At 38.1% G+C, this 14,219-nt stretch overlaps 1 protein-coding gene across 2 annotated transcripts in view; it reads right to left on the reverse strand.

Annotated features, from left to right (window-relative positions):
* The window catches only part of IFT56 (intraflagellar transport 56), a 64,054-nt gene that overhangs the window by 20,099 nt on the left and 29,736 nt on the right, over positions 1-14,219 (reverse strand). The window contains exons 14-16 of one of the 2 annotated variants that reach the window (XM_054988752.1): positions 9,215-9,298; positions 5,704-5,773; positions 259-365 (exon numbers count right to left, since the gene is read on the reverse strand). In XM_054988752.1, coding sequence (XP_054844727.1) covers positions 259-365; positions 5,704-5,773; positions 9,215-9,298 — 261 coding nt within the window. Of the gene's footprint in view, positions 1-258; positions 366-5,703; positions 5,774-9,214; positions 9,299-14,219 lie in introns of those variants that run through there. The other variant, XM_054988753.1, reaches the window with a different exon arrangement.

Raw genomic sequence — 14,219 nt, forward strand, 5'->3', positions numbered from 1 at the left:
TGTTGGGGAAAAAACTATGAAGTGTCATTATACAGGATCAGTACACTAATGTTTTAATGTACATGTCTTACATCACATTAGAAACATGCAAATAGATCTTGGTTGGCTTACTGATAATATATGTTCTTACTGCCATCATCCATAGAACTATAGAACTGGGTAGAAGCTTTTTCTTTTTATAAATTAAGTTACAAATCAAGCTTCTTGTGGATAAATTAATATTACTAAAGGATGGGAGGGGAAGGGAGTGAGGCTTACTCTATAGCAGTCATTTGCAATTTGCTGTAGAAGGCTAAAAGACTCTCCAGAGGCTTCCATCTTTTGGTATAGCTGCCAAGCTTGTCGTGGCTTCTTATTCACAATGTCTGCAAGAAACAGAAAGCTACTGTCAACATGTTAATACACAGAGCTAGCTAAATGCTAGATAAGCTCTCTAATCAGTAGTCTAGTTTTTCTGCCATTTGGATAACAAACACAGCAAACACACCCATAACCAGACACAATACAAAGAGTAAGAGTCTAATGTCAGTTACAGAATCAGAAAACATGAGAGAGTCTCAGGAAATCCATGCCTTGTCTCATTAGCAGAGAAACAATCAACATGTCTGAACAGAGCAGGAGTCCGTTTAAACTGAGCTCCCACCCAGAAATACAAATTGGCCATTCTGCCTCAGAAACTGCAACATGCCAGTGTTGAAAAGAAAACATTTTAGAAAGAGTGTTCTGAGCAAGATTTCATAGTATTGTGATTTTAGTTTGTATATAAGAACTAGTAGGTCTACAATTCTGCGCTAAGGAAAAATATTTTGTAATCAGGAAATACAGGAATTATAGGATGATGCCCACTTTTAGTCTGAGCTCCACTCATAAGAATGTTTAGATACTTTTCCTCCTTCACTATCTTCTGTCAGTTCCTTTTCCCCTTCCTCTATATTAAGCCTAAAATACCTGGACAGGAATTAACACTAGTGAAATATGTTCTGAACAAGTGTATCACTGGTGGCGCAAACTTCAACTACTTAATAATAATTGTATGGTCATGTGATTAAACTTACTGTAAGATTCGAGTCCAGCTGCACCTTACAAACCAAATACATTTTCCAGTGTATGAGCTTTTGAGAGTCAAAGTTCCTTTCATCAGATACAAGGAGTGTAAAAAGGTAGGAGTCTCTATAATCCAGGCAAAAGGTAGGAAGGATATTGCAAATTAGAAGCTAGCTATAATACATGTTGTAATAAGCTTGACAGAGAAGGAGTGTGAAGTGCAGAAAATTAGTATCTGTAGTGTGCAAAAAATCCTATGTCCCAATTCAACCCTGGGGCAATTTATTGTTCCAAACTTGCAAATAAACTCAACTCAATTTCAGCAATCTCACATGATAATTTCCCTGTGAAGTTTCTCTGTTTGAGAACTGCAACTTTTAGGTCAGCAATGGAACGTCCTGGAAGATTAAAATGTTCACTCACTGGTTTTTTAATGTTGTGATTTCTTATGTCAGATCTATGTCCATTTATTCTTTTGTGTAGGGACTGACTTGTTTATCCAATGTAGAGAGTGGAAGGGCATTTCTGATATGTGATAGCATATATAACACTGGAAGACGAACAAATGAATGAACCTGAGATGGTATAACTAGTATTGTTTGATCCTGTGATAGTGGTGGTAAATATGAGGACAGAGGACAGAGTTAGCATCTTGGTTTATTGCAAGCTCTGGTTCCAGAACCCATGTCCATGTTGGGAAGTGCATTATTGTGTGTGAGGGTTATTTAAGGTTGGGGGGCTGTCTCTGGGCAAGAAAAGGTTTGTCTGTGAGAGAGCAGTATCATTATCCAGCACAGGCTGCACGTCCTTAATGAACCATTGAACTCATTTGAGCTGGAAACTGTATGTGACTAACAGCAGTGTTCTGTTGTTTTGTTTGGGCTTATCTTGTAGCAAGTTATCCATTGGTATTCTGTTTTCTTACTATATCCAGTGGGTACTGTAATTCCACAAACCTCTGTTGTAGATCCTGCAGGTGAGAATCTCATTTAAAGGGACTGGAGCAGATGTGACTGTAGTGCAGAGCTTGGCTGTAGATAATGGATTGTTTGATGGGTATAGGATGGTTACTGGAGATGTGTATAACATCAGAGATGTTCAACTATAAAAGAATTTTGTTGTGTATATGTATCTTAGCATATCATATATACGTCGTTTTCAGCTATTTAATATATTGTTTACGAAGGTTCTAGGAGTATTTGTTCATGCCTTTATGCAAAGGTGTATTCTTTAAAAAAGAAGCTAATATCTGCTGTACTTTAGGAATAACATGTCAATGTATTGGCTACTATATATTTATGACTTTTATAGAGAATGGCCTTGTCAGAGATTACAGCCACTCAAAGCAATTCTAACTAGATCTATTCAGAACCCTACTCAGGTTTATTCAATGTACCTTACTCCCAGGAAAGTGTGCTGTGTGTTTATAAGCCATAGTAGCTAACAACACTACACGTTTGCCAAAGGCAGAGGGTGGCACCAATTCAACATTCGTTGTGTTATGCTGACAATATTCTCCAGTGGTACTGGTGTAACCAGTTTGACCACTCTTCTTCCCAGAGATCTATGTTGCTGGCAATGTTGCAGTCACAGCACCAAGGTCATCTATGCCCACTTATACTTAGGAACCCAAGAAGGATGATTTGGATCAAAAAGGGGAATTAGACACTTTACTGCTAAATATATCCCAGTTTATACCAGCTATTGCCCTCAGGTTTAAGGAAAAATAAACTAAGGAAAAGAGCATACATCTGCCTCAGGGGCTAGTAATGACAAAACCATATATTATAAGTGCTCTTTTACTGCAGTAGGAAGGGGGAAATAAGGAAAGACTAACGCACAGCCACTACCAGCCTGCTTTCTTTTTTTGGAGAATCTGTGGAAAAAATGGTTAACTATGCATAATTAAAAGGATTCTGAGAAACAAAAAGTTTGCTTACTCCTGTTGAGTTATCAGGGAAAAGAAGATATGCAAGCTCATGAGCCAGTTATCAATGCAGCTTGTTTTCTTGGCAGCCAACAATAAATACACACAAACAGAATTTAGAACTGGTTCAAATGTTGTGTTTTATTTGCCTAGGAATTTGGCTGAGTTTTTATCCTGAACTCTTTACTGCACTTTATTTTTTGGATTTTACGTGCCCAGTTAGTGTTTAAATACGTAGTTGTTTTACTGGACAGGTTTCACTTGTTATGGTTTTTATAATGCTTTGTATTATTTCAGTTGCATGGTGCTACTAAGCATGTACCAAAGGAAGGAGGAACCTTCAGAAGGTTTTACTGGATTTGCCATGGCAGAATGTAGTAGTTAAATTATGTATTTTACTCTTTTGCAAATTCCTCCAGTAGGGGAGTGCTATTTAGGGTTTTATGTTGTAAGTTTTAAACTGTGCTATTTTAAGTTGTAATTTGTAAGACTCCCTGAGCCACAAGGAAAGGAGGAACAGAAACATTTAAATAAACAAAAAGTATGGGAAAGCATTCTTACAAAGGTGTTGCAGTGGCTTTTGTAAGTGGAGAGTCCTATTTCCATAACATCCCCAAGCAATGGATGCTACCATTGCAACTTCTGTGAGTATACTTATGTCATGTTATGTAGAGTTGAGTAGACTATTTGGGTAAGCAGTTTTGTGCAAATGAGCCAGCAGATATAAATGTATGAACTGACTTTTACATAATCTTCACTCAGACCATAAAAGGGAAGATCTCAAATTTGTCTTCATTTGGTCTTCATATGCAATAAACAGCATTCTATTTAATTAACCTAACCTTGCTCATAGCTGCTATTTTTGATTAAAGAAATACAAGTCAATCCCACTACACAGAATCTAAATAAAGACATTAGTAGTTTCACACTACTTTCCTCAGATTTTCTTATATGCAATTGCATGATCCACCCCTTGTGAAAACTGCCCAACACCTATTTCAAAGAACAGTAAGAATATAGGATTTTTGTCTTGATTACATATGATCTTTTTGTAAAGATGTGCAGGTCTGAACCTGACTCAGTTTCTAAGAGACCAGATGATACATTTTTGCCCTTCTTGCCCTACCTGCTGTTCCCTGACACTTCTAGATGTCTAAGAGTCACTCCAAACATCTCTTTTCCAGCTTGGCAGTCCAGGCATGTTTCTTCCTTATGTTCTGACTGGGGATACCTGGGTGCATTCTCTGGGCTATCCTTAATTCAGAGGTGATTAGAATGTCAGGATAGGCTGTTACTTGCTTGCCTTTTGCTATGGAAGTCCACAGAAGCATTTTCCACCTCAGAAGCAAGTCTAGACTCCCTTTGTCTACTCTTCCACTTATTTGTATTCCACAGCTACACCAGCATAAACTCTTCTGTAGAAATAGATCCAGACAGCATTACAATGAGGGCCATTTCCACACAGGTTACTTGCCCTGTGTTTGATGCATTTATGCATCTCTCAAGGTTTCTTTGGCATTTACAGATCCAGAGGAGTTAGCATCTGATGAAGAGAGCTGTGGTTCTTGAAAGCTTATGCTACAATAAAGTTGGTTAGTCTTAAAGGTGCAAGTGGACTCTTTACTTTGGCATTTATCATTCTCAAACCTGCTTCACTGCAAGGTTTTGGGAAAGATTACAATAAAGCCTGGATGGCTGCCCTGCGGTGGGAAGTGTGATTCACACATTGTTATATCAATACAATGATATTCAACTGCCAAATAAAAACACCTGGAAAAGCCCTTGTTGGCTTAGGGGAGTGATACCTGCCAAAGGAGTGATGCAAAGAAACTGTGGGGAGTACTGTCTTATGGACTCCCTGTTGTTGCTGTGCTGTATTGGCAGCCACAGCAGAAACCCATGTGGAAATCACTGAGGTCTGTAAATTGCAAATCCAGTAAAGACACAGATAACACTGAGAGTAAATACACACACTTTGAAATTTGATGGAAGTATGGATTTTACATTATGAGAACCCAGAATGCAAGAAAGTGAAGAAATATTTGTTCCAACAGAAATTCATCCCAATAGGAAATTTTATCATTTGTTGTTCATTTGAAATATTTTAAAGGTGACAAAGACACCAGTTATTCTGCAAGCTGAAACTTCAAGTATATCTTGCTGCCTCAGGGTAATGACACTTGAAGCTCTAAGATCAGACCTCCCAGCTTTGTAAAAAAAATGCAATTATCAGGCATGTGTCCACTTTCAGGTCTAATTAGGACTGTGCAGATGGAAAGGGGATTTACACCATTTTCCCTATTTGAAATAGCTTCAGGGAATTGATATTTGCCCCACTATGACAAATACACAGGCACCCATCTCTACTGCTAATTTCAGATGAGGAAAACAGTGGGGAGAAGGTGCAAGTCCCCCTTCCTGCCTGTGCCATGGCTGAGATCAGAATCAGGACTCCACAGGACTAATAATTAGACATTTTTAAAGCTGGGAATTTCAGTCATGGAACTCTCAACATCTTGTTTGGTTGCACACTCTGGTGTTTGGACAATATTAGCTCTTGTGTGACACTTGCTTATTATATAGGCTACATCTATTATATTTGAAGCTACTTTCATATATATTTAAATTCAGCCATTTTTATAAAAAAATTAATTAAAAAAATTAGCACAAGAAATCGCAAAAGATGATACAATGGAGAAGGATATATTTGATAGCAAATTAAAGTGACTCACAGCAGCGAGCTAGCCAGCTGAGGTAAACAAAATCATTCTTTATTTTCTCACTTTGAATCAGGAGGAACACCTGGGGAAGGGAGGCAAAACTGTAGTAAATAAACATACTCTCACTCCAATACACATCTAGATTTCATATAAGCCAATACTTATGGATAGTAAGTGTTTAGAGTGGAAGATTGTGACACACATGGAAATTCAATGTAAAACAGAAGGATAATTTATGTATAAAGTGGTGTTATCAAGTTAGCTCTGGTTTTGAAATGCTAAGTGATGGTTCTGGAGTGCCCTTATGCACAGCTGCCAGCAAGCATTGATGCATAACATGCAAACATGAAGGAAGATAGGGTGAGGTAAAGGCCAGAATGCATATGCAGAAAAATGATGCATTTGTTTCTAGAATGCTAAGGAAGTAGTGAAACATTGGTCTTCTGCTGACAACTCAGGTACTTTCTGAATGAACCATTGTTTGAGAAGCCATAACATGTGTCTTGAATCATGAAAAATTATGGATAGTGTTAAAAGAAATGGGTATGCCACAACATCTGATTGTTTTGATGTGCAACCTGTACCCTGGTCAAGAGGCTACTGCTGTTAGGACAAAATATGAGGAAACAATGGTTTACAATTGGCAAAAGTGTCAGACAAGGATGTATAGTATCTTCCTATCTGTTCAATCTATATACAGAAGATATCATAAGGAAAGCTAGATTAGGTGGAGTGAAAATTGGCAGAAGGAATATTAACAATTTGAGATAAGAAGATGACACTACATGACTGGCAGAAGATAGTGATGACTTGAAATGACTACTCATGAAGGTTAAAGAAGAAAGTGTCAAAGCAGGATTACAACTGAACATCAAGAAGACAAAAGTAATGACTACTGAGGAATCACACAATTTTAAAGTTGACAATGAGGAAATTGAAATTGTTAAAGATTTTCTATTCCTTGGCTTAATCATCCACAAAAAGGGAGACTGCACCCAAGAAATCAGAAGTAGACTGAGATTTAGCAGAGCAGCCATGGAGGAACTAGAAAAGATCCTTAAGGATAAAGATGTTTTGCTGGGGACCAAAATCAAGATAATCCACACTATGGTATCCCTGTTACTATGTATAGATGTGAGAATTGGACACTGAAGAAAGCTGATAGGAAGAAAGTTGATTCATTTGAAATGTGGTTCTGGAGAAGAGTTTTGCAGATACCACGTACAGCCAAAAAGACAAAAAAGTGGGTTCTAGAGCAAATCAAGCTTGAATTTTCCATAGAAGCTAAAATGATGAGAATGAGGCTATCATGCTCTCATCACATCATGAGAAGACAAGACTCACTGGAAAAGTGGAAGGCAGTACAAACAGAGGAAGACCCAAAATGAGATGGCTTGACTCAATAAAGTAGGCTATTTCCTCTAGTTTGCGAGATCTGAACAGGGCTGTTAATGATAGGCTGTTTTAGAAGTTTTTCATTCATAGGGTCACCAGAAGTTGGAAGTGACTTGATGGTACATAACACACACACACACACACACGATATGCATCTCTTCTATACAAAAATTACACATCTTCCCTCAAGGCCATATTATTGTTGCTGGGCTACTGCATTTTCCTAGAAGCCCAATATTTTGTTTTTATTTTTTCTACCTAGTACTTGCCACGCTTTTGTAACTGCTGTGAACATTGAACTTGTCCAAACATTACAGGCAGATACAAGATATTGTTTGAGAGCAGAAGAGCAAAACAATCTCTTTGTGACTAAACCTAGTCTTTCAAAAGTTTAATCTTTCTTCAAATAGTAGTTCTTTGTGATCTTGACGGAGCTCATTTAGTCACATATATCCTTTTCAAAAGTTTAAAAAGTTTAAAAAAAACTTTTGAAAGCCACATTCTTTTAGTTGCTGAGCAGGAGCAGATACCTTGTCAAATTTGTGGGGGAAATGACAATATCAGTCTATTCCTAAGAAGCAAGGCTATTTGCGTTCATCACTGAATATCTGAATGGGAGCAAGCTACTGTCACAGAAGAGTCACTGAATATCCTGCCATAAGTAAAAGCTTACTTGTGTCATATTTTCTGTGATAATGTGGGGAAGACCCCAAATATATACATGCTACTGGAAGAACAATAATGAGCATCTTCCATATCCTCTCTTCTTTTTCATATATTACATAGAGGCGGATCCTGTGACTAGCAACAAACATAGTCCATTACCATTAAATTATCAGGCGACTAGGTCAAAGATGCTACTATAACTGAGCAATAGACAGTGGAAATGTAGTCAGCAGGGACCACATACTAGCAAATTATGATACCATCTGGTAAACCTTTCAGCTGCATTTAGCAAAAAGCTGAAATCAAAATCAGAAGTTCAACTCCACTTAAGTTGTTAGTTGCTCAAAAAAAAGGCATGTTGGCAATACTAATAAAATTACATGATTTAATAAGTAAGTTTGTTTCTAAACAAAGCCCCACTATGTTCAATGTGATTTACTTTCAAAAATGCGTAAAATTGCAGCTTAAACTTGCAACTCTGTGAATACTAATTTGGTGTAAGCCCCTCTAAACACAGTGAGAATTCATCAAGTATGGACAAAGAAAGCAACTAGACAACGCACAGGTAGCAAGACTACTGCTGCCAAAATAATCAGTGACTGTCCTACATTCTAGCAAGAAGTAGGAAGCTCAGATCCTGAAACACTGAGAAGATTAAGATAGGCTTGGTGTGCTTCCAGCAGCAAATCCTGCTTTGCCAATGAATGAGTAAGCATTGAAGGAGCTTCTGGTTTGTTCATGTGATCTCAGTCCCTACCTCTTTCGCCTCACCCTATCCCCACCCTTTCACATAAAGAGTTTGGAATCCTAGTTGCAATATGAGAGACAAACACAGTTTGCTGATTCTGATGTCCCCAATGATCTTGCTGCATGCAAGAAGAGGAGGCAGGGGAAGAGCAGAAATTGAATGTGGGAGGCAGATGATTCAGTGGTCCCAAACTTTTTTGAGCCTACACACACCTTTGGAATTCTTGGAACACAGGGTGGTAGGTGGAGCCAATGAAAAGCGGCTGCTGCAAGAGGCCAGTGAGTTAACCACAAAATGAGGTCATGCATAATTCTAATAGTAGCTCTTCAACATTTCAGGCAGAAGTTCTGTTTGAGCATATTTTACGATGAACATTTTTTTTAAAAAAAATCTTGCATATGCACAGCTTCACTGCATTACTGAAGATAAGTTCTTTTTGCTGTGGTGGCAACTGCTGCCAAAGCAACTTTTATAGTCTATCAGATCTCCAGCAGTCAATCAAAAACCCTGCCAGGCAAAAGCTCCACCCAGCCCCACCACTTTCTATAATCACTTGGTGGATGCCAGGAAAGGTGTTGACAGATGCCATGGCACCCACAGACACCACATTGGGGACTTCTGCCTCATTCTTATAGTAAGCCAAGCCATGACCATATACAGGTGGAAAATATTTTCCTTCCTTGCCTGCAGTATTTTAAGAAAGCAGAGACATACCTCTTCAGCCTCTCTGGTATTTCCATTTGCAGCTTTGGCTTGGGCATAATTAAAATTAAAAGCGTCATCATTGTAGAAGTAACTCTGGAAAAGAAAGCACATATAATAATCAGCATACACTTATAAAAATCAAGATTCAAAATCTGAGTTGGCCTTTGCAGGGTTTAGGGAGGGGGAATCAAGCTTTTAAACAAACAATAGCTAGAGTTTGTGATTACAGACATAACAGAAACATTCCATGGCATTTTGGGAAGAGTTCCAAACCAGAAATTACACGGTGGCAGCTGAGGTTTGCCTTTCTTTCTGGGATTATTAAATCCTACTATGATGCAACTGCCTCTTTCACCACACCATCAAGCATCTCAAAACATTCATATTTATTCTCTAACAGTTCAGCAAGTACTGAAGAACTAAGTTTTAGGTCTATCCATGTTATCCTTAGAAATAAAATATTATACTAATGGTTCATAGAGAATTCTGGTAAATTGTCACAAGCCTCTAGTAAGATAGCCCTGCTAAGACTGGAACTAATTTTACAACTAAATTTCAAAGCAGCAAATACATGGATATACCCATTTATATTTGATGCAATCCATGTTTTGTAGTTAGTTATGTGTAACTGAGAGCAAGTAGTAGCATAAGAAATGACCACTTGAATCTCAAGCAAGATAATACCTTATGTGTTTAACAGGAAAAGAAAACTATTAAACGAACATCAGATTTCTTCAGCAGAAATGTTTGTAATACGACATAGGCTACATTGTACGCTCTATTTGGCAAGGTCTTTTCTGGGCAGTCCAGAGTACATTGTGATCCATGTAGTTAATTCTGCTGATTTGCAAAGCATTCCACCCCACCCACCCCATTATATTCATGTCTGTGTATAAGATGTACTTTAAAAAAAAATCTGGTTTGATAATCTAACTTCTGTACCAAGAGAAAAAAAATCAAATTATCAAAAATATGTAAGCTTTGTATATTATTTAATTTAAATATTTAGATTATTTAATCTACACTTCTATATAACCAGTAAAGCAGATCACGTTAAAAATTAACAGCATCATAAAGCACTTTAATAAAATAAATGTGTAGAAGATAGTCTAATTTGAGCAAGCAGGTTTCTGAGCTCTAGGACTCTGATGGATGAAGGAGCAGGTATGTTTATACTAACTGCCTAAAACTTTAAATGCATATATTGGCTTTGCACAATTTATTCTGCTTCTGGCGAGCTGCAAAAAATAGCAGTGTACTGAAGCTTGCTCTCTGAACAGTGGAAATCTTGTTCTCATCTCTCTGTTCTTTCACTAGCGATTTTACTAAGTGTTGTTCACATACTTTTTAAGATTTTCACCAAGATTGGAAGCAAGACACTTGCTTTTAAAAAAATTAAAAACTGGAAATCCTCAGAATAGTAACTTCTGCGCCCAATACTGATGTTTGCACCTGCAAAGAGCAGCCTAATGATGGAATACACACTGCCCTGATTATGTCCCCATTTCAAATGCTATAGGACAATTCCCTAGCTTGGTCTCAGCAGTACTGATACACTTGGTTCTGGAGTTACAAAAATATAGGCAAAATGACTATAGGTGAAATTGGTTAAATAATCGGAATTATAGTATATTTGCAAAAACAACAGCCTCTTTGTACAGATATGGGTGGAACACTTTTTTTGCTTTCCTTCGTGCCAAGTCTTTGCCCAAGGACAGAAACACCTTTCCCCTTCCAGCTGTGCGAAAGCCTCATTTCCTTTGTACTGAAATCTTTTGGTTGTGTAGGAGGTACAAAAAATTATCCAGACATACAGGTTTGGAATACAAAGAGCAGCAGGATGCCAAGTTACATTAAGCCTCGGACAGGAATGTTTCAGCACTACATGAATGTATTAGCAGATTATGAAACAGGCTTTGTACACTGCCAGCAGTCATCAGGTATGCCTCACCCTCCATTTATTTCAACACTTTATCCTGATCAGTTTTACATCCTACACAGAATCTGATTTGAAAGATGGTCTTAAAGTTCCTTCATTGCTCTCACTTCTTTCTACAATTTCTCCTAAGATTCTATTCAGAAAACATAAATATCATCAAATCAGCTTCTCAAATATAACCCCAGGTTAAGTCCTCTGAAACAGAAATAAGGACACAATTGTACAAACACCCTTCTGCCCTCTGCTGAGAGGTTTATGAAAAGCCTTCTGCTCAACAACAAATCACTCTTCCATGAGCTGCAGGCGCTTCTGTATTAGTCACTGGCTGATCCATGTGAGTGTGATTATGTATCTTATGTGCAAGGAAGTCTTCATGTCAATGTTGTCTGTGGAGCTGGGAAGGATCTTAGCAGATAAATCTTGTAGCTCTTAAAGTCGAAGCCCTTGGTTTGTAGCTGTAGCTTTTCTAATATTTGTTACTACTGCTTACAATCTTATTCTTAAGTTATTAATTTGCTAATGTCTCTCTTTCCAACAGGAACAACCCAATAAAGAAAACTCAGTAAAAGATTTTCCTTTGTCTTCACCTGTCTCCCAAACGCTGAAGTCTTTGGTGTACCTGAAACCAGTTTTACAATCTAGCACTATCTAGCCTAATTAAATATCAATAATGCTTCTGGTCTAGCTTAAGATTGACACAAAGTGCAGCCAGGGCTCTTTGCATCATTTTTATAAACAAGCAAAGTTAAGAGAATTCATTAAATTTTTGTTATTAAAAGTAATAGTGTAGATGCAGAGATCACTGAAATAACGGTTGAGTATGCAGCAAATGTGTTCTACATAAATATGCAAATACAGGAGATGCTGTGGGTGCTATAGACTTTGTTTGCCAAAACATTTGGGTAATTTCAGAGGCACCTGTAGTTGAGTCATTTCAGCTGATTTAGTGCTAAAATCTAAGGGCAGGGAAAAATGCCACCATGAAGAAGTCCCAAGTAACACTGGGGGTTTGCTTTCCACCTTCGACTGTGACTGCAAAGCTCTTTTGATGCTGCCCCACCTTTTGGACTACCAGGGATCAGCACAGGAAGCTGTACTGCCCCTCTGCAACTTGTAGTCTCAGATGTGCTGAATTAGTACACATGACAGTTCTCTGCTCAATTTAGGATCTGAGTCGCCTCTGAATTTAGAGACTTTGATTTGGTGTGATCTTGGTAGGCCGATGCCATCATACTGTCTGTGCGAATGATTATGTGCATTCCTACTAAAGAGTCTTGGAAGGCAAGAAGGCAGAGGTAAATCATCCTGAGCACCAAGCAATTGATACTTCATTTGGCTTGTGCCTCGTGACTATGTTGCTTGCATGACTCTTCCCACTGAATGAGCCTTCCGTTCCTGAAGACTGGTGGCTGTAGTGATCAAGGTTCTAGGTGATTCCCTTAGGGGAGATCTGTTAAAGCCCGTCCTGGGATATCCACTGCCTGAGATCCTAGAAAAGTTGATTTAGAAGGGGAATGGACAGCTAGCGATGTTGTGCAATCTTCTTCTAGAAGGGCAACAGGATACGCTGTATAGAACAAGCCTGAAGCCTTGGCTAGGGAACCACATCTTGGCAGGACATTAGCACACCCTGGAGACTTGCCAGGGTCAAAATGTTTTCTTTGGACTTTTGTCTGATCTGTTGGACCACTATCCAAATCTTCAATTGCTGTTCCCGGGAGAGGAAAACTATGTCCAGAGAGGTATCCAGAACAACCCCCAGGTGGAGAATGAGCTGAGAAAGCAACAGGCAGCTTTCCTCCCTGTTTTTAAATTTTTTTTATTGATTAAAACATCTGCATACATATTGAAATAGAATACATAAATAGAGTAAGGTTAACTTGTAGTAAACAGTTGAATACGTAGCTTTCTTACTAATTTTATTACCACTTGTAATTAACCTTTATTTTGAGATATTTCTCAAAACTATCCATAATATACACACACACACGCGTGTGTATATATATACCACTGTTTTTATATATATATAAAAACAGTCACTGTTCCAAAATAGCAGAATATAAGTCACTTGAAGGCTGCATATCATTTTTATCAAAAAACTCAAAATTGTTTATTAGATGTATTTGAGCACTGGATCCTATCAGTAATTTTTTCAATTATGAATTGGTCCCATACCCGAGAATACCACTGTGTCAATGATGGAGGGAAATGTTTGTTCCAACTGAGGGCTATCAATGTCTTAACAGCAACCAAAAGACTTGATATGAGTTGTTGACGTATACTTGCAATCTGCACTTCTTGCCAAAGATCAAGAAAAATCAGTTGTGGATCAATGGAATTTTATATGATGTTATCTGTTCTATCTGTTCTATAATATTAGTCCAAAAACTACTGATGAGCCGACACTGCCACCACCAGTGGGCATAGGTACCCGCTTCTCCACATTTTTTCTAGCAAAGAGGAGAATGGGACAATGTCATTCTTGAAAGTTTTTTGGGGGGTGTAATACCATCTTGTAATAACTTTCCTCCCTGTTGATTACAAAGTCATTGGTCTGAAGGCAGATAATAGTTTGCTCCATGTCAGCCAGCCACTGGTGAAAAGAGGGGGGCTTGATGAGAATATCATCCCGATACGGAAAGATTGACTATCCCTGGATCCACAACAGGGCCACCAGGGAAACACGTACTTTTGTGAAAACTTAAAGGGCTGAAGGAAACAGCCCTGTACTGAAATAGGTACTCTCCATCAGCAAAACAAAAGAATCTCCAGTGGGTATGAAGAATCACGATGTACGCTTCTGCCAGGTGCACCAAGGCCAAGAATTTGTGGATTGCAGCCACTACCAACCTGAAAATTTCAATTCTGATTTTTTTTTTGTTCGGCCAGTTCATGTTGAGAATTGCTCTCACATTTTCATTTTCATTCCAAGAAAATGTAGACCTCTAATGTCCCCTAGGACGTGTTCTTTTTTTTTATATAAAGTTTTTTTATTTTTCAATATCTAACATAAAAAACTACAGAAAACTACAAAAGTATAAAAGGGAAGGGAAAGAGAAAAAGGGGAAGGGAAAA

Source organism: Eublepharis macularius, chromosome 9 (assembly GCF_028583425.1).
Source record: "Eublepharis macularius isolate TG4126 chromosome 9, MPM_Emac_v1.0, whole genome shotgun sequence".
Classification (NCBI taxonomy): Eukaryota; Metazoa; Chordata; class Lepidosauria; order Squamata; family Eublepharidae; genus Eublepharis; species Eublepharis macularius.